This window comes from Gossypium raimondii, chromosome 12 (assembly GCF_025698545.1).
Source record: "Gossypium raimondii isolate GPD5lz chromosome 12, ASM2569854v1, whole genome shotgun sequence".
Classification (NCBI taxonomy): Eukaryota; Viridiplantae; Streptophyta; class Magnoliopsida; order Malvales; family Malvaceae; genus Gossypium; species Gossypium raimondii.
Genome location: NC_068576.1, coordinates 1,711,531 through 1,732,876, shown reverse-complemented (window position 1 = coordinate 1,732,876; position 21,346 = coordinate 1,711,531). Strand labels below are relative to the sequence as shown.

At 29.7% G+C, this 21,346-nt stretch overlaps 1 protein-coding gene and 2 non-coding genes across 3 annotated transcripts; all 3 read left to right on the top strand.

Moving 5' to 3' along the window:
• Nucleotides 1-440: 440 nt before the first annotated feature.
• On the top strand, nucleotides 441-526 carry TRNAM-CAU (transfer RNA methionine (anticodon CAU)). Its single transcript is given in 2 exon segments — nucleotides 441-478; nucleotides 491-526. It is a non-coding gene; the product is annotated as a tRNA-Met (tRNA).
• Nucleotides 527-4,391: 3,865 nt separating this feature from the next.
• TRNAM-CAU (transfer RNA methionine (anticodon CAU)) lies at nucleotides 4,392-4,477 on the top strand. Its single transcript is given in 2 exon segments — nucleotides 4,392-4,429; nucleotides 4,442-4,477. It is a non-coding gene; the product is annotated as a tRNA-Met (tRNA).
• A 10,158-nt stretch (nucleotides 4,478-14,635) lies between these two features.
• LOC105762715 (F-box/kelch-repeat protein At1g22040) lies at nucleotides 14,636-17,784 on the top strand. The gene is made up of 2 exons (XM_012580561.2): nucleotides 14,636-14,783; nucleotides 15,948-17,784. The coding sequence occupies exon 2, from the start codon at nucleotides 16,087-16,089 to the stop codon at nucleotides 17,503-17,505; it is 1,419 nt and encodes a 472-aa protein (XP_012436015.1). The 5' UTR covers nucleotides 14,636-14,783; nucleotides 15,948-16,086; the 3' UTR covers nucleotides 17,506-17,784.
• Nucleotides 17,785-21,346: the final 3,562 nt, after the last annotated feature.

Sequence of the window (21,346 nt, the reverse complement as noted above, 5' to 3'; positions counted from 1 at the left end):
AAATTGTTGGGACCAAAGAATGGTGGGTGAAAGAAGAGCAGAGGGAAAAGTTTAGGTAAAGTGGAAGAAAGGGAGGACGTAGAATAAATGAGATTGGCATGGTAAGTGACTGCACTAGATACAGTGACAGAGCTGGTAACAACTAACATTTCAGACCTGTTGCTTCTGTTGGTCTTGCTGGTTACTGCCTGTCCATCTGTCTAGTGTTGATCTCATATGAAGATGGTTTTAAATTCTTGGAATTGACCTGCCAAAGTGCAGATGCCAGCCCCAATGCCGTTGTTTCTCAAAGACAAATACTTGTGTAAATGTCTCAATCAACCAGCATGTATAGTAAATGCAATATAGATGTATCCATTTACTGCAACGTGAATTTGGTTTTTTCCTTTACTCCTGCGTTTTTAAAAATATTAATCATATATACCCCTTTGCAAATGGAAGGGGTGGTGGCGCAGTTGGCTAGCGCGTAGGTCTCATAGCTTTCTGAGTAATCCTGAGGTCGAGAGTTCGAGCCTCTCTCACCCCATTCTTTTCTTTTCCTTTTTATATTTTCAAGGCATTAAAGCATGTTTATCACATTAAATAATAATTTTAATTTTACTAAAATATTCAATTAAAGAAATTTATTTCATAAAGAAATTTATTTCATAAAGAAATTTATTATACTTATAAATAAGAATTTTGATTCTATTAAAAACTTTTATTAAATGAATTTATATATAATAAATAAAAATTATTATGTTCCCATCAACAAATAGAATAAAAGAAAATTTATATTGCTGTAGTTTTAAATAGAAAATTTTAATTATTATTTCTTATATAAAATTTTATAAATAATTCATTTACATCATCTAATATATTGCAATTATATTTATCTATCAATTATTATAGTAAATTTATTGACTATTAAAAAAGAAAACAATAAAAATTAAATAGGAAATAATTTAATTTACAATATTACAATTTTTATAGTTTGTACAATGTTTTAATAATGAATAGGATTTTTTATTAGCACTATATTTAAATGATAAAAATAGTTGATATATTTTAATTATTTATTATTTTGAATAATTTTATTCTGTATTAATTATATGAAGTAAAACTATATTATACATTGAATATAGTAAACATGCTTTAATTATGATTTGAATTTATTATAATATTTGAATTAGTAAATAAGTTAATATATTTTAATTATTTTCAATAATTTTAATAAATATTATTTTACACTAATTGCAATACATTATTTTAAAAATAAATTAAAAAATTAAACAGGCAAAATTACATATCATGTATGTGACATTAGAAATTTGTATATCTTGTATATATATACTAAACATGACATGGGTTAGTTTTATTTATATAATATATATTTACACGTTTATTTTATTTAATTAAAATTAAAAACTAAAAATGTAATTTAAATTATTTAAATAAAATAAAATTATTATCTTATATTTTTAAATATTTTTAGTATAACAAAAGATATTATAAATATTGTTAATTTTAAGTTAAGTATGATAAAATATTTAAAATAGGTTCAATTTTGCTATAGTCCCTGTACTTTAGGAAAGTTGTGGATTTAATCCTATATTTTAATTTGATCAATTTTAGTATTTGTACTTTTCGAATAGGTTAAATTTTGCTATAATCCTTGTACTTTTTAAACTTTGAAAATTTAGTCCTAACCCAAATAGTATATATTAAATTCATTTGGTTAAATTAAATTGCTAGTCCTGTACTATGCGTACAGTTGTAGATTTAATCCATATTCTCCAATTGAATGATTCTAAGTCCTTTTACTTTTCGAATTTTGAGATTTCAGTCTTGACACAAATGATAGTCTTTACTCTATTAACTGGATTTCAAGTGAGTTATATGTGAAAAGAACAATCAGACATGACATTACACGTATGATAATATGTTTGGCGCGTCAAATTACTCTGTTAACTAATAGCAAAATTTAACCACTAAAATATGACTTAATATAAAAATAAAATATAAAAATATATTTTTAATTTTTAATTATAAATTATAAATTATTATTAAGTGAAAATAAAAGAAATGTGTATGATTTTGAATTACTTTTACTTTAAAATAATTTAAAAGATTTAATGATAAAATAAATTTTAATATTAAATAATTGAAAAAATATCTTATTGAATTATTTAAAGTTTTAAAATTATATTAATTTATTCACTTTTTATCATCTTAATAAAATATACTTTTAAGTTTATAAGTCATAAGATAAATAAATTAAAATATTGAAATCACATATCATATAAAACTATTTTTAAAATGTGTTGTAAAATAGTCAAAATGTAAAAGTTAAAATATATATAAAAAATTAATTAGACATATATTTGTTAGCTTTGATGTTTCAAGATTTTGATATAATAATATTTAAGATAAAATTTACTTATTTTATTACTAAGTCATTTAGTGAAATTATTGTTGAAAATTTCATTAAATTTTGTACCAAATGTTTTTGAGTTAATACTGAAGTGTCCCAAGGCGTTTAAGTTGATTTTAAGGCATTTTGATAACTAAGTATTGATACCAAAGGTCTAGGTATCAATACATTGCAAGTCAGTAGCCTCAAAACCAAAATGGAAGGTTAGGTATCGATGCATGAATACATGCTTTTATAACGACTAATTTTATAGCAAGTATCGATACTTGCTTTGTAGGTATCGATATTTGGGCTGCAAGGTCACTTTTTCAATCTAAAATAAATAGCTAGATTTGAGTTCTTGATAAAAATACAAGTCAAAGGCACTACAATTTAGAAAAGATCAATATCCAAGCAATCAAAACAAGAGAAAACTATTCAATTATTTATTTCTGCTTTTTCTCTTGTACATATATCTCTTGCAGCTTATTATAATATATTTTGTTATTCTCGTTTCATTGTATTAGTGAGCTTAACTTTGCAAACACTCGCTTATTAGAGGTTGATAATTGGTTTGTTTATTTTTTTCTCTTTGTAATTAATGATGTACTTAAGGATTTTTGGTAGAAAATCTTAAAAAATGATTAAGAGCTTTCTAGTTGAGCGTTTGTAAAAGCAAAAGGGTTTTAGTTAAGCTATAAAAACTATGCAAAAGTTTCTATCTCAGTCTTAAGAGAAAAATAGGGATTGTAAATCGATTTGTCCAAGCTTTTTTCATTTCTTTTAAACTAAAAAAGTTTGTAAAAGTTTTCAAAATCCTGATTCTCCCACCTTCTTAGTATTTTCAGACCTAACAATTAGTATCATAGCTAGGGGGGATGACAGTGGGCTCGACCCCCTTAAAATAGAAAAATTTTCATTTCGGCTTTTTAAAATTTTTAAAATTTTAAATTAGTAAAGGTAAAATTATACTTTGCCCCCCTAAAAATAATAAAATTTTGATTTAACTCTTTAAAAATTACATTTTTACTATCGCAAAAATTACAATTTAATTTTCTGATTGTAAATTTTGATTAATTTTTTTATTTAATAATAGTTGATTGTGAGAGAGAAAGTTGTAGCTGGTAATTTAATTGTTGGCCCTGTATGAACACATGATCAAATAGTAAATGTCTTCACCAAACCTTTGTAACCTCCTTTCTTCAAACTTCGATCCAAGCTTTGAGTTGTTAACAGGTTTCTGAAAATTACTCAGTTGGGTGAACATTAAAGATTGTATCAGCTCAAGTATTACTTCATGAGTTTGCTGTTTTAAACATGTATTAAATGTTAGCTTGATCAGTTAGTTGTAAGTTTGTTTCTACTTGTGTAACTATTTCGGTTAGTGGTTAAGCTTGGTAGCAGGGGCAAAATTAAGAGGTTGGGTGGAGGTTCGGATTTCCCTAAAATAGAAAATTTTTCATTTAGGTCTTTTATAATTTTTAAAATTTTAAATTAATAAAGATAAAATTATATTTTGACTCCTTTAAAAATATAAAAATTTAATTTAATCATAAAGATATAAGCTATTAAAATTGTGAAATTATATTTTTACTATCATAAAAATTACAATTTAATTTGAAATAGTTTTTAGTTTCGCCTACTTAGTAGCTCAATTAAGCTTCATGTTCAATTTTTCTTTTGTTGCTGAAGCTTTGCTGTTAGTATGTAGACTAAATCAAACTTTTCATGTTAAAATAAATCATATAACGTGAGTTACCATTTTACATGCTTATTTTAGGTGTTTAAAATGAAAATTTTTAGAAGTTGAGTAACTAATTACCCAACTTATAATATGTATACATTGATATATTATATATATGTATGAGATAAGATTAGAAACTGTTGTAAATTTCGGTAATGTTCATAGGATTTTCAAAATTCTCGAAATATTTTTCCTGTGAAACTTACAGTTTCTAGCGGATTTATTATATATAACAATACATCCTTCGACACGTTAGGGGTGGTGGCGCAGTTGGCTAGCGCGTAGGTCTCATAGCTTTCTGAGTAATCCTGAGGTCGAGAGTTCGAGCCTCTCTCACCCCAAGCATAATTTTTTCATTTACAATAAACATTGAATTGAAATTCTAACATATTTTGTTTATTTACAGTCATTCCTTCTTTTTTCGTTTTTGTTAAGATAAGAGAAAATATTTTCTTCTAAAATGAATGTTTATTTAACACATGAACAATGAAAATTTTCAACTTCACAAACCGAATTGAAATTTTGACACACATTTATATTTATTTTTAGATTTTTATAATTATTTGTTCCATATATTCTATTTCTTTTTTAAAATATAATTTAAGGATAAATGAAAAATGTCAAATTTGGTTATAGAATAAAAATTTCAACTATATTTGAATTAGAGAGAAAATATATTGAAAATGCTGGAATCGGGCTTTTACAGTTCCCCATGCATTATTTATTGAATGTTATAAAATTGTTCATACAGCTCTCAAAGTTTTTCTCATCAATTAGGATGATCTAATTTTCTTATTTATGTATTTCAGCTTATGAAATTGTGAGTGAAAAATTTTAGTTTATAGAAAATTAATCTTAAAAGGCAATTGAATCTTTGGTTGAAATGATTAAGTTCCTATATTAAATTTTTATTATTTTGGGTCCAAATCCTTCAATTTTTAAAATTTTACATAATTTAAGTTATTATAATAATGTTTCTGATTTTACCTAAAAAAAAGGGTTTGTGATAATTGCTCAACTGAATTGAGACTCGGTTGATAGATTACACCAACTCAACCAGTCTGTAACACCCAAAAAAATCGATATATTATAAAAGTAGTGTTAAATTAAATAGAGTATAATTGATTTCCAGTCAAATGAAGGGGAGATATAAAGATGATAAAGGAGAAGGTTAATAAATGCTAAAGAAAATTTTAAATTAAGAAGTATGTTGAGACATGTTAGCCTAAAGCAATGACTAAATCGTAAATATGTGAAAATTTTGTGGCCCAAGAGTAGATATTCAAAAATATAAGGGGTCGAAGTGTAAAATGAGAAAGTTAAAGGAACAAGAGTAAAAATAACCCAATTTATTACGATGTGGAATTTGCATGTAGGGACCAAATTGAATAAGTGGAGAAATAAGAGGGACTAAATCACAAAATTATCAAAAGTAAGTAGTGACTAACAATGAAATTTTGAAGAAACATGAAAGGTAAAATGATCATTTAGTAAAAAAATAATTATTGGGTGTAATGGTGATATGAGAGATATTTTGAATATTTTATTTAATTAAATAATATATTTTTATAATATTTTAATAATAAAATGATAATATAAATGGGAGGAAAGATGAAGAATTTTCTTCCCCAATGTGAATGGCAAAATGAAGGAGGGAAAAACTTTCCTTCTTTTACAATTTGGTCCTTATCATGAAATGTCATTTTTTTTCAAATTATTTAATAATTTTCATAGTCACCCAAAGGAGAAGTGAAGTAAAGATATTAGAGAGTATGTTCATCAATTTAGAAGCAAGAAATTGGTAGACAAAAGTGAAGAAATGGGAAGGATAATGAGGAAGATGAGAAAGAAATGGAAGTGAGGAAAAAGGGAAGAAACTCTTCATAAAAAAAGGTAAGTTTTCATGCAAACCATACTTGTATTCAATAAAATTAAATATCTTGAAAATAAAATGTATGAAATATGTATTTTAATCTACTCTCTTGAAATAGAAAGTACGTAATGAAGCATGACATGTAGAAACTTGAAACACTAAGCTTTCAAGTAGGAGATAATATGATGTGTGTTGTAAAAGCATTAAGAACTAAGAAATGTGTATGTTGCCTACACATAAACATGAGTGATTAAATTGAATAGAAATCAAAGGTATAAGGACTATGTGTGATTAAATGAAAATAATGTAAAGAACCATAGAAAAGTAGAGAAATTTACTAAAAAAAATTTGGACAACAAGAAGTGGCTCTATTTTGAAAATTCACCAAAAATTTTAGAAATTTATTTAGAGATTAAATCAAATATTAAATTAAAGCATAATGAATCTAATTTTGCATAGAAGAAACAATGCAAGCAATGAAATTGTAGATTGTAAGAAATAATAATATTTGTGAGACAATGTCGAATGATTTGGGTTCCCTGTTTTAACTTTGAAAATCATTATAAATTGTAAAATTAAAAAAATAAGAGATCAAATTTATATTCCTAAAATCTTAATGAGCCTATTTTCAAGGGAAACAAATGGTAAAATAATACGAGATTTGTACTGAATGATATTTAATTTTTAGTGAAGAAGAGTCAGAGTTGCCTAGCAACAGAACAGGAGAAGGTTTGAGGAAAAAAATGTATTAATCGACATATGTGAAAATTTTGAAATTTTTACTGTAAAAAATTCATTGAGCCTAGTTTCAAAAATAACAAGCGGATTCTAATTTCGATTTCTTTAGAAAAAGATAAAAAAACAATTTAGTGACTACTACTCAAATAGACAACTTTACTAAGAGTATACATGTGATTCATGTAATCATAATTAATGTTAAATGAAAGCATGTTATACTAAAAGCTAAATAATCTTATATATGTACAATAAGGATGTGGAATGGAGTGGAGGAGGGAAAAATAGTAGAAGGGTTGAAATATTATGAAGTTGTTATAAGTGTTGGAATGACTAATACATATGAGAAGTTTAAAGGAATTGATGAGATAATAAGTGAATAATGGTTATTTGATGTGTTCATTAAATGTTAGTTAATAAATTGAAGTATTGTGTTGAAGGCCATATTGATTGGATTAACGGAATTGCAAAATGTATAAACTACTTTAGCTCATAAACAGTTCTAATATGAATTCAATTGTTACGATAAGAGTGAAATGGTCTTCAATAATCAAACAATATGATAGATTGATCTGAAATTTCTGTAGTTGCTTTGACAATGAATGTGACATCTCGATACCTTAACCTGACGACCGGGTCAAGTATAAGGATGTTACGCAACCCTTTAAGCATAAAAGAAATGGATATATATAAGCTTGTGAAAGCCAATAAAAGAAGAATTATCCTCTTATTTTTTGTCTTACTTTTTCCTCATCTCTTGTTTTGCCCTATATTTCTCTTTAATTTCTTATTGTTACTATAGTTTCCTATAATTTCACAATCGGTTATTAGTACAATTTTGTTCAAAGTTCCTGGTTAAAATATGGTTTAATTTCTTTTTACTTTAAAGTAATTCTAAACTTACATTTACATTATCAAATTACTTTATACTATTTCTTACTTTTGTTGTCAAAGATATTGTTACTATAATTTATTTTCCTATTAAGTTATATACATGTTGATAATATTATGTTTATAATTGTATGTATAAACTTTAATTTGTGTTGGTCTTCAAGTTATTGATGTTTTTTATTCTACATGTATTGGAAGGATTTCAAACTTCTAGACGATTTTCTAAAGAAGAGCTACCACTTATTTTTCTTTTTATATTAAATGCAATTGGTTACCTAAAAATATATTTTTAATAAAATTTTAAAATTAAATTAAAATTAATTAAAAATTGTTATACTTTAGTAGAGCAGGCTATATATCAAACCATTGAGCGGCCTGTGATTAACCATTTGTGGATCCCTCTGTAACACCTCCTACCCGTATCTGTTGTCGAAATAGGGCACGAGGCATTACCAGAGTTTACTAAACATTTTCAATAATTCTGAGTCATTTATTATTCATATTCTGAAAATAATCATAACGTCCCTCTATTGGGCCCTCGAGGCCCAAAACATTCATTAGGAACCTACTGAGATTAAATCGGAATCATAGAGAATTTTTCGCAGAATCCTAAATATATATATATAGAGAGAGAGAGAGAGAGAGAGAGATTTTAGATTTCTTTTTATTTCCGAATTAGGTGCAGGATTCATACGGGCGTATCACATAACAAATCTTTTCATAAGAAATTGCATAACTGAAACCTTTCCACTCTTTCATAAGCTCAATTATATTTTCATCTAAGCATTTACCATTCCAATGCACCTTATAATTAAACATATTACCATTCAACAGTAATTTGGCTCTTGCCAAAACTTCAAGCAACAACATTGGTTAGCGTACTTTAATATTGACAAACTTATTTTCTCGCCATGTCTCACTTAAATTTATTATTCGTCTTAATACACATAATTTTCCTTGTATCAACGTATCAAAGATAGTGTCATATCTACATGTCATGATACATATCATTTTCTTGTTGTTTCTTCTTAAATATAAATCATTCAATTCATTATGACAATAATTCATGTACCATAATTTTTATAAGTTCAATGTAAATTTATTCCAGTAGCAGTTCATAATCTTGAATATGCATAATTATCAGGCAAGTTTCACATACATGTATTTTCCATGTTATATTTCAGTATATCAAATAATTATCATTTTTATGTCTTTCAAGTTTAATTTCATGATTTTAAGTACTTATCATTTTCTATTTTTATCCCGTTGAATTTCTCGAAATTTCGATGGATTTTTAGGGGTACACTTTAGTGTACAAATTCGAGTCCGTCAATTCATATTCATGTGTGCACATTTTCCAATTCAGAGAGCACACTCTCGCGAACCTCATTTCTTACAGCGGGATTACCAGTCCAGGCTAAATCCCCTACAAGAGAGCACACTCTCGCGAACCTTATTTCTTACAACGGGATTACCAGTCCAGGCTAAATCCCCTGTAATATAAACTCATAGAGTATTGTCGGGATTACCAGTCCAGGCTAAATCCCCTACAATGACAATTACTCTAATGAGCTTGGATCTGAATTACCAGTCCAGGCTAAATTTAGACCCTAATTCATATTACCCGTCTGGGCTAAATCCATTTTCCACATATTCTTTGGGAGGGCTATATCAAGATCACCCGTCCGGGCTAGATCTTTTTCACACATATTCTTCGGGAGGGCTATATCAGGATAGGATCACCCGTCCGGGATAGATCCTTTTTACCGTCAATTCCTTTTCAAAGATCTATCGAATTTTCCTTTCATTCAACCGAGATTTCTTCCCCTTTTTTATCAATTATATCAATGTTTCAATGAACATTTAAATCATATTCACATCAATAACATACATTTCAAGCTTTTAAGAATATAATTCAAGTTACACGAACTTACCTCGTTACTTGTTCGTGTTTACAATTTCACTAATTCGATATCTTTTCTTTTTCATGTTGAAGTCTCGTTTTTGAGTCATTCGGATCTTTATAAATAAATTTAATCATCATTTTCATTCATTTCATATTCTGATACCTTCAATTAATGCTCTAGGCAAGATTACCATTTTGCCCCTAAGCTTTTAATTAATGATGATTTTAATCCTTAGGCTTAGAAAAATAAATTCTTATAATTTTAATCCTTGTTTTAAGCCTAATTATTCCCATACATATTGATAACAGCCCATGAATTCTATAAAATATCGAATTTTTCATAATTTCAACACTTTTCAATTTAATCCCTAAAACATGTTTTCACTCGATCTTGTTCTAATTTCATTCAATTTTGTAATTTAAATAAATAAAAAATCCATTTCATGCAATTTGGTCATTTTTGACGTTTTTACAAAATTACCCATAAAGTTTTACTTTTATTCAATTTAGTCCCTGAGCCTAAAACGTGCAAATTATCCATGCTAGCTGAATATTCATTCATATATATATTTTCTCCTCCTCCTCTCCATTCCACATTCTTAATTTATATAACATGCTTATAAGTAGCAATATCTATGATTTCACTATTTACTTGTAAATTTATTCAAAGCTGTCCATTTGAGTCATGGTCACTAAATTATTTTTATCTTGAGCTACAGAACTAAAAATTAGGATCTGCTAATTTTACCTGAAACTAGACTAACATATCTTCTTACCATAAAATTTTTAGAATTTTTGGTTTAGCCAATAAATACATTTTATTCTTTAAAGTCACCTCTGTTCTGTTGTCTAACAGTTCCGACCCTTCTTCACTAAAACTTAATTATCTCTTTGTACAGAATTCGGATGATGTTTTCGTTTATTTCTATTGAAAATAGGCTCATTCGAGATTTTAAATATATAAATTCAAGCCTCTAATTATTTTTATTCAAGTTTTTATGATTTTCCAAATTCAAAATAGGGGAACCCAAATTCATTCTGACTTTGTCTCACAAAATTTATTATATCTTATGATTTAAAATTTCATTACTTACACCGTTTCTTCTATGAGAAACTAGACTTAATAAGATTTAATTCCATATTTTTAATCCTCTAATTCAATTCCCATAATTTATGGTGATTTTTCAAATTTAACCTCATGTGCTTATCCAAAACTGTTTTAGTGCATGATGTTTATTACCATGTTTATAACACCCTTATTTTCTTTCTCTACACTATTTCTTATCACTTTCTCTTATTTTCTCTTCACTAACATATCAAGAACATAGGACCATATATATGAAAACTTTACATTAACATCATTTCCATACTTTTCAATAATATCAAACTTAAAAATATATTAAAATCTTGATGTTCTTACCTTGTCACATTGATTTCAATCTTTAACTTGATTTTCTCTCTCCTCCAACTTCTATTTCTAGAATCTAACTTGATATTCTAGCTCCCCAGTCTCCTTGTTATCTTTCTCTCTTGATGGATATGGAAATTCTTTTGATTTCTAGATGAAAATGGTAAATTTTTGGTGAAAGGACCAAATTGTAAAGAAAAGAAAGTTTCTTTCTTTCTTTTCTCTTCATATGTTGGAATGCATGGGAGAAGATGATGATTCTTCTAAAATAATAAAATAATAAAATATCATTTAAAAATCAAGTTAAAATATTAATAAACTAATATTTATTTATTTATGTAATCTAAAATATCTACAACATCATCATTATCTTCTAGATTTCTCTCTCTTCTAATTGACCATTTTGCCTTTTATGATCTTTTAAAATTCCATCATTGAGTCATCACTTAATTTGATAAATTTGTAATTTAATCCCTCAAAATTCTTCACCTTTTTCAATTTGGTCCTAATCCATCCATTTTCCTTAGTTTCTAGATCATTCCACCCTTAAAATATTTACACCATTGGTCCTTCAACTTTTTCATATTTACACTTTAACCCCTCAAATTTTGAGTATTTATTCTTAGTAACAAAACTTTTCTCACTTTTACGATTTAATCATTTCTTGAACTAATATGTCATAATATACTTTTCAATGTTGACATAACTCCAAAATTTTCCCTTTTTGTCGCTTTATTTCCTTATTTTATTATATCAAAGATAATATCTTACTGTAAAAATTTTTGGGGTATTACACCCTCGGTAAACTAACCTGTGGATGGTTCATAGCTTACCCTTCACTATACACCCCTCACTAGGTCACTTAGGCACAACCATTTCTATGAATTTAAGGACAAATATGTCAGAGTATGTGTAAAACCCCTCGCTCGACCTTGTTGCCTAATCCAAGCTACAGGATGCTACATTCGTTATCGGAGCAACTACAGACGAATACACAGTATAACAATCATCCACACATTCAATTCAATGTTAATCATACTCATTTCATGTTAAAAAATATTTTTTTTGAGTCTTAATCGAGCTTACGAAAGCTCTTTTAAGAACCCGAGTACGAAATAGGATCAAATTGTAATATTTTAAAAGTTCAAGACCAACATCGTGACGTCATCTCCTCCACGTCGTGACTTCAGTTACATCACTTAGGGACTCTCTACTATTTATTATTACTAAAATTTCACATCAATTTTACATTTTATTCACTTAAGTTCTTATGAACAAAACTAATAAAACATTACAATGTAGTCCTTTTTCATATCTAAGCTTAAAATCTATCAATTTAAGATCAATTTCTTCAAGAAATCAACAATGGCAACTATTAAAAATTTTAACAATTTTGCAAATTGGTACATGGGCTAGCTAAATCAAGCTCCCATGACCTAAAATCATAAAAATTACAAGAAAATGACTTGGAAAAGCTTACCAATTAGGGACTGATTGCTTTGAGCTTCAAAATGGTTTTTCCTTACATTTTTATGAGTTGTTTCGGTGAAGAAAAAAGAAAAAAGGTGAAAATTCCACTTACTTAATGTATTTATACCTAGTTTAACATTTAATTAAGTTTAATTAAGTTTAACTTAATTAACTTAATATAATTTCCTATATACATCACATTCCACTAATTCATGTTGAGAAATGGTAATTGTCATTTTGGATCTTTAGTTAATTACAATTTAAGTCCTTAAATCTTTGGCCAATTAAAAACCTATTGCGATAAACTTTTACAATTTAGTCATTGTATCTAAATTAAACAATTAATAGACAAAATTGAAGGACCAAACTTTATTATTAATATTCTTTTATACTAACCATGTTTACGAAAATAGGGTTACGAAATTGACTTTTTCGGCACCACTAAAAATCAGGTAGTTACAACATGACAACCTATGACACGTACGAGATCATGTAGCATGTACCATGACGATAACTAACCTGTAACAACACTGGCATCTAGCCAACCCGCACAACCATGCATGACACTGTTATAATCTAGTGCCTTAGTTGTAGTGTATTCGCCATTTAGTACTTGTAATTTTTTTGAACATATTGATTTAAATAAAATTCCATTACTCATTAATATCATTTGTATCTATCCTCAATATTTTTTGCATACAAAGCAAAATAATAGCAAATATTGGCTCATTGATTATCTAATGTTTAACTAATATTGAGTTGCATTATATGGTTAAATCATAATGCGAGAAGACAAATTATATTAGTAAATAATTTAAACAATCCATAGTCTAATCGAACTTGAGCAAAACAATTGAAAGACTATTGCGTCATCTACCAAGTCCAGTTGGGGAAACACCTTGTTTTGGGTATCAGAGCAAGTGACTCCTAAAAGATATATACATGTAATTGTCTGGACTGGCAATACATTGTATATGATCCAATCTGTTTATGAATTTATGCACTTGTGATGTACATAGTGTGGCATACCTTAATATTGAGTAGATGACGTACTATGTATGATGACTCATATATTTTGACGTATTAAAAGATTGAGTTCAAATAATTAATGAACCGAAAGCTAGTACGTTGGGTATACGACTTTTGCATGATGTAGCATCATTCCACAACAATGGAATCATAGTCCTATAGGGTAAATGGTATCCTCTCATTGGTATTATATGGTTATTGAAAAAAGAACGTAACCACAGGTCATTTGTCATAAGACAAAGTGATTTAATTATTATGTGTTAGTAATTGGCTTTTTCGTATAGCAAGATGTAATTGATGCCATGAAATAACATAAGATCACATTAGGAGAACGAATTTTATCCTAAAGAGATTTAAGAATATCCTATGAGAGTAACACAATTATGACAAGGTCATTAGGCGATCACTTAAGGAGTAACTTTCGTAATAATCATGGTACTATAGTGGAATGGCTCCATGATTAAATAATATTGTAATTAATAAGCAAATAACAATAACTTAATTACAAACTATTTGATCCCTAATTATATATATGCCCGATCGGCCCCTCCATGATTTTTTTTCATAAAATAATTTTGAATGTCATAAATCCATGAATCAAAATTTAAATAACTTTCTTCTCTGATTTTTAACAATGATCGTTATATTAACTTGGATCTAAGGTATATTCTACTACTCGTCGATCGGTATTGGTCCACCAAACAATCGTTAAAAAGTTTCTTGGAGCTCACTAGCTAGATTTAAAAAATATATATGTTTAAATATGTTTTAACGCAAATATTCATACTAATCGAATCGATAATTTGAAAAATATGTTTAAATAAGCTTCCACTTATGTTACCTTAAACATTGCAACAACGATGGCGGTAACTAAATTACAGCTTAATTAATTTTCTTTATTATATTTTATAATATATATTGTTATAAATTATAAATATCTATTAGGTCATGGTGACGTTTGGAAGCTGATGTGAGCAGGAATACGTAGTTACAAATAATATAAAATAAAATAAAAATTCAAATATACTATGACAAAACTTCAATTTATAATAATTTTTTAAATATTTTTATAATTTAATAAATATTAATATTTATAATATCTATAAAATGAATTAAAAAGTTATATACATAATCAATATAATTATATTGATAAATTTCTTATTTTTATTCAAGTATGTAACATATAAATTGTGTGATTTGAATGTATTACATATAAGTTGTTCACCCATAACAGGGAAGCTCAGACTCTGCACAAAAAGTTAACTACGAATGGATAGCCTGAATACCCCATACGAATCGTCTTCTCTGTCTCTTCCTCTTTCTGCAAATACTAAGGTTTTTCTTTTCTCTTTTCACTTTATTTTTTCTGTTTCAATTCCTTTAAAAGTTTGGTCTTTTAGCCTTTTTTTTTTTGTGGGCTTCAACTTTTATGAACTTTCAGTCAAAAATCTGTCCCTTGGAATAAAACAGACTCACAGTTCACAATAAAGGCTCTCTTTTCTTTCATTTATTCTTCAGTTTGTTTTAACAGTGTTAATTTCAATTGATTGTAGGCAAATGTTGCATTTAATTTAGCTGTTTTTTTCCCTCTTCTTTTAGATTACTGCAGTTTCTTTTTTTTTTCTTTTTAATTAATTGTGGATTTATGTGAAGAGCCCTTATTGAATTGTTGTAATTGAGAATTTGGGGTGGGGGGTGTTTAGCTTGTTTTTGCTGGGTGAAGTGTGATTAAAGGAAGGAACTTTTTATTTTACATTTTTTGTTTGTTTAGAAGAAAATAAAAAAAGGATAAGTGATGAGGTATTTTTAATGGTTTCTGTACTGTTCTGACACTCTCACCTGAGTTTGAGTGAATTGGTTCTAAATATCTAATTGGGTTTATTTGGGAAAAATAAGAAAGAGTTACCATTTTTGACGATGTCTTAGAACCAAGTTATTATAGTGTTCTTTGTTTCTCCCGGTTGACCTCTTATATTGGAAGTTTTTAAAGAGGGTATCATTAGCCTCTTCGTTGTTGCACTTCCAATCTTTGCTTTCTGAAGAGAGTGCTGACACCCGCGATAGAAGAGTTGATGGCTGCAGAGATGTATTGGGGAGAGATAAATGTGACCATCTTTATTGTTATATACTGAGCTCGGAAGTTCTTGCTGGCTTTATATGAATTTAAGAATTCTATCTAATTTACCTTGGGATATCAGCTTTATAGTAGAAAAGGGGGTGGGGGAGTTCCTTTTGCTTGTTTCTTTTCTTATCATTCTCATAAGGTATTCCAGTTCCTTTTCTCGTTATACAATTTGCAAAGGGGATTATTTCTCCCCCTTCTTTAGTGCTTTCTAATCTATAGATGATTGTTAAATGCTTATTTATCTGGTTATTGTTGATTGTCTCCCTTCAATCAGATGGTTATACTGAAACTAAGTTAATTGCCTTTCATGCATGCTGTTGGCCTTTTGATTCAACTCTGACGTCTTCCGTCTTACTCTGCTGTTCTGACCTCAGATACCTGATAGAGTCCCGATGGTTTTGAGCAGATTCATGTAGAAAGTTAGATAATTTGGTGTTGATTAAAATCTCTAGCCATCAAAAGTCGGTTCTTCTGGGGTTGATATATGAATATATTTCTATCAGTAAGATATTGATGGGGGCATTCTTAAGTTCAAATTATTCCAGGGCTGGAACGAGTGAGCCCTTAGAGGTTTCACAAAATGAAACATGCAAGAGGCAGAAGTTGTCAACATGTCTTTGTGATGAGAATCCAAGATTGATTCCCTGCCTTCCTGATGAGGTATCCTATCAGATTCTTGCTCGAGTTCCAAGGATTAATTACTTGAATGCGAAGTTAGTGTCTCGATCCTGGAAAGCTTCCATCATGAGTTCTGAGCTTTTCAATATTAGGAAAGAGCTTGGAACAACAGAGGAATGGCTCTATATATTGACTAAGAATGAAGGAGAAAAGCCTTTGTGGTATGCCTTGGACCCTTTGTCAAGAAGATGGCTTAGATTCCCTCCAATGCCCAACGTTGCTTCTGAAGATGAATCCAGGAAAGGTTTAAATGGCCTTCGAATGTGGAATGTGGTGGGCTCAAGCATAAAAATTGCTGATGTCATAAGGGGATGGCTTGTCAGGAAGGATGCATTGGACGGTCCATCATGTGGGTGTGCAATTGGTGCTGTTAACGGATGCCTCTATGTGTTAGGAGGATTCTCTAGAGCTTCAGCCCTTAGATGTGTTTGGCAGTATAATCCAGTTCTAAATTCCTGGAGTGAAGTATGTCCAATGTTAACTGCTAGGGCCTACTGTAAGACTGGCATCCTAAATAATAAGCTCTATGTTGTCGGAGGGGTTACCAGGGGTCCTGGTGGATTAACCCCACTTCAGTCTGCTGAAGTATTTGATTCTCATACAGGTATATGGTCTCAAATACCAAGCATGCCATTTTCAAAAGCTCAGGTTCTACCCACTGCCTTTCTGGCTGATCTACTCAAACCCATTGCCACGGGACTGACATCATATAGGGGAAGGTTGTTTGTGCCACAAAGTTTATATTGCTGGCCGTTTTTTGTTGATGTTGGAGGGGAGGTATATGATCCAGAGGTAAATTCATGGGTCGAAATGCCGGTGGGTATGGGTGAGGGTTGGCCTGCAAGACAGGCAGGAATGAAATTAAGTGTCACTGTGGATGGCGAGTTGTATGCGCTTGATCCGTCTAGTTCTCTTGAAAGTGCCAGGGTCAAGGTATATGATTACCAAGATGATGCTTGGAAATTTGTAGTTGGAGAGGTCCCCATTCCTAACTTTACGGATTCAGAATCTCCATATTTACTTGCTGGTTTACTAGGAAAGCTTCATGTGATTACTAAAGATGCCAACAACAATATATTGGTCCTGCAGACTGATGTCCGAAACCATTGTACCTCTCTATCACCAGCTTCTTCCGACATGCATGCTGAGTCTGCAGAGTCTGCAGCTGGATTAGACATGGATATTTGGAGGGTTGTTGCCACAAGGACAGCTCGATGTTTTGAACTAGTAAGTTGTCAGACCCTTAGTATCTAGTACCACCATCAGGGTACTTTGGGATCTCAGTTGCCATCAGCTTTCCAAAACAGTGGTTCATACAATAGTCTGTTCTGTTTCTATTGCCCCTATCTATTTTACCAGGAAGATTGATTCTGCAAGCTCGGAATTATCTTTGTTCTTGCTTTATTACCATATTTCATGAATTGTTTATTTTTTTAATCTCTATTGACAGCACAGTATCTTCTTTAGTCATTGTTATGATGTGAGAATGATGCTACTATTTATTATTGATGTCAACTAACCAATTTATCTTGATAGTGGTCCATTAAAAATATGTTCAAATATGAATAGGATCTAAATATGATCAATAATTAGATGATGTCACCCCCTTTGAAATAAGGCTATACGTGTATGTATGTCATAGAAACTTTCAATGAAGTGACATCAATTAGTTGACTGGTAGTGTATATAAACTCGTATGTATAGGTTGTCAGTAAAGAAAATATAAACTTGAATGTATATACCTTCCAAGATATTTTGTATTCCTTTTCTAAACGCTTCAAAGAGCAACTCTAATTCAATATGTGAATTGTAAAACCATTATAGCAATGCTTGTGGAACACCATTTAGAATTTTGTATCGTAGGTCCCCAAGTTTGTTGTGTCCCCTCAAGGAGACCAAGTTGGTACAAAAAGCTTGTCTAGAATCCCATTGAGGACAATCATAGACGTTATCTTAGTTTGGGCACCAGCCATCCCATTCTTTCTTTCCTCGACGACAACCATCAGACACCTGCTTAATTGCTACTTGAAGAAGAGCTTAAAGTACTTGGAATTTCCAAGCTCTATATTCAGTTTCCCAGTCTCCCAGAATCTCATCTCCATCTCTATTTCTACTTATGATATGAACAGCACCAATGATCACTTGGAAAATCATATTAATACTTGCTGAAGTGATAACAACTGCAAATCTCCAGCCATGCACATAATGCAGGCCTGTTAGGAAACTTTTATAATTACAGAAACCAGCATAACTTGAACTCAACTAGCAGCAATGTGGGATCAATGTGAACCGATTTCAAAGAGCGGCGGGGTCTCAAAACATCCATGAGAGAACATTGAAACACTCAACATCTCCTTGTTGCCGTACCTGATCCATGCTTGAATCAAGAGCGATCGAGTTGTTCCTCTTGGCATTGATGTCACTAAACCCTTCCCTTGATATGTTGCTGGATAGGTTGGATGTTTCTAGTTCTACATGGTCATCATTGATGTTTAGGCATTGGAGGTTTTGGAATTATATATAAGACCAAGTGGTGTCATTGGAAGCGTTTGTTAAAGCCAAAATCCCATTGGAACTTGATATGTTAAGCTTAAAGCATGGACAAGGCCTAGAAGTAGAATGTGAGACAAGAGACCAAAAACTCCTAGACTTGAACTTCAGTTTTAATGATTACCAGAAGTAGCACAGGCGAGGAATAATAGGGGGTAGGCAGTCCATATGTACACCATAGATAATATTACTTATTGAATGGCTAAAACTCAGGCAGGCTCCCTAGGCGTCGGTACTAGGCTTGTTTTTTTGTTTTTGTTTTTTAAAAGTTGGTGCTTTGTGGTTGTTTTGTAATATATGATATGGTTTCCACTTTCCAGTTTCCAGTTTCCAATGTTTGGTGAAGTGAAATTCACTTCACCACACCACATTTAGAAATGTGGAAATGTTTCTTTCAGACAAAGGGAGACTCAAAAAAATACATATCTTTCAACGCTTCCCAGGATCATATATATAAGTATGTTCATAATGGTTCCCAGGAACATGCGATGAAAGTTTTCCAGGTTATATTATCTTAGTACCAACTTTGGAAAGTTCATGAATTTCGAGGTTATTGCATTTGGCTACAATTACAAGCAACTTCCATATTTTTCTACCACTCTATACACTTGCTTTTTTAATACATTTTAATACTAAAAAGTAAGTCAAGATATTCACATTATTATTTTTTTAATACAATTGCTGAATCTATCCTTGGGTATTATTGTGTTTTAATTACAAGTCATTTATAAAACATTCTTAATGTCTTTCTAAACTGTTATATTCACTTTAGGAATGAAGTTTGGAAATTTATATAGAAGATCACATCTTAATTTTGAGCCATGCTTTAATTATGAAATAATAAGAATTTTGAAAATTGGAATACACTCTTGAGAGATGAGAGTGAGCAAAACTCTATTCAACTAAAAAATAAAGAGTTCACCGAATCGAGTTATTCGATTTTTCGAATCAGTAATTCAGTGTTTTGAGTTGAATTAATTTTTTACTACTTAGATAACAAATTGGTATAAATATCATTTTAGTCCAAGTCAAATTCGAAAATAAGCAAAAAAAAAATTAGTTTTCAATTTATCTCGAAATTAGTTGTATTGTCAACAAGACTTTAGTTTAACCCAAGCAATTTCACTTGACTCTTGAAAAATATTTCAAATCAAGTAAGAATAATAAAATAGGACTTATGACTAAATTACTTATTTACTATTTGATTCAATCAAGCGCTCTGTATTTTTATTTTGAATTATTTTATGTTTACATCATCTCCATTTCGAAACACGTATTTTTACACGCATATGCATCGATAGATAATATTCTATGAAAATGTAATTTTTATTTTAAGTTTTTAAAATATATATATATATATATATATATATATATATATATATATATCGAGTTGTGTAGGTGTTGTTTTAAGGTAGATTTTTCTACATTATGAAAAATTTCCTTTCTAAAATTTGAATTTGTGTGTTGGAATAATTTCATCTTAAGCTGTATTATTGGAGCTAAGTTAGTTAACTTTCATTGCGCCTGAAAGAGATGAATACCCAAATCCTACTATTCACCCTTATAGTTTAGGTAATGCAATGGTCACTCTATCCACCACCTAACATTTATTCATTTCAAGCCTTTTTTTTTACAACTTATATCACATATATTTAAATTTTTTTATAATTATTGAATAAAAATAAGTTTTTAAATTCATTCTAAAATAGCGTGTTTTTTTATTTTTCTCACTTCAATTTGTTTTGTCAATTTAATCATTCTAATTAAGATAATTATTTGTATTGATCATTGTTGTTAACAATGTCGTTAATCTACTAACAGATTGTTGACGTGGTACAATAGCTCATTCAATGATTGGCACATGTCATTTTTGTTTACTTTTGACTAAGGCTAGGGACTTCTCTGTAATTAGTCTAAAACATTTTTTTTTGTTTATTTGCAACATAAAAACCACCAATCCTTATTACTGCCCATCCCCTTCTCCCCCATCTCTATTGCTCATGACTATGCTACCCCCACACCATAAGAACCACCTTACACGACTGCTTCTCCAACATGGTTGATGCAATTATGAGAAGCAGTTGTGTAAGGTGATTCTTATAGTGCGGGGATAGCATAGTCAGGAACGATAGAGACAGGGGAGCAGGGGATGGGCGGTAATAAGGATTGGTGGTTCTTTTCAAGTTATTCGAGTTTAAGAGGGACCAAAGGGGTATTTACACAAATCTGCTCTCTTTTTTTTGAAATTAAGAGGGACCAAAGGAGTATTTACACAATCTATTATTTAAGTTATTCAAATTATAAAATTCAACTCAATTAAAACTCAAAAAAAAAAAACTTATTCGAGTTGACTCGGCAAAACTGAATAACTTAATTCAGTTAACCTTGAAATTCGAAATTGTTATTCGTTTTTTCGAGTCGAATCAAATATTACTCATCCCAAATTCGAGAACACCTCGATTGTGATCTTCTCCAATAGTTTCTTCCTGTTTTGCAAGAAAGAAATTAAGGTAAAATTGAAAAATCCAAAGATATTTTAGTACGA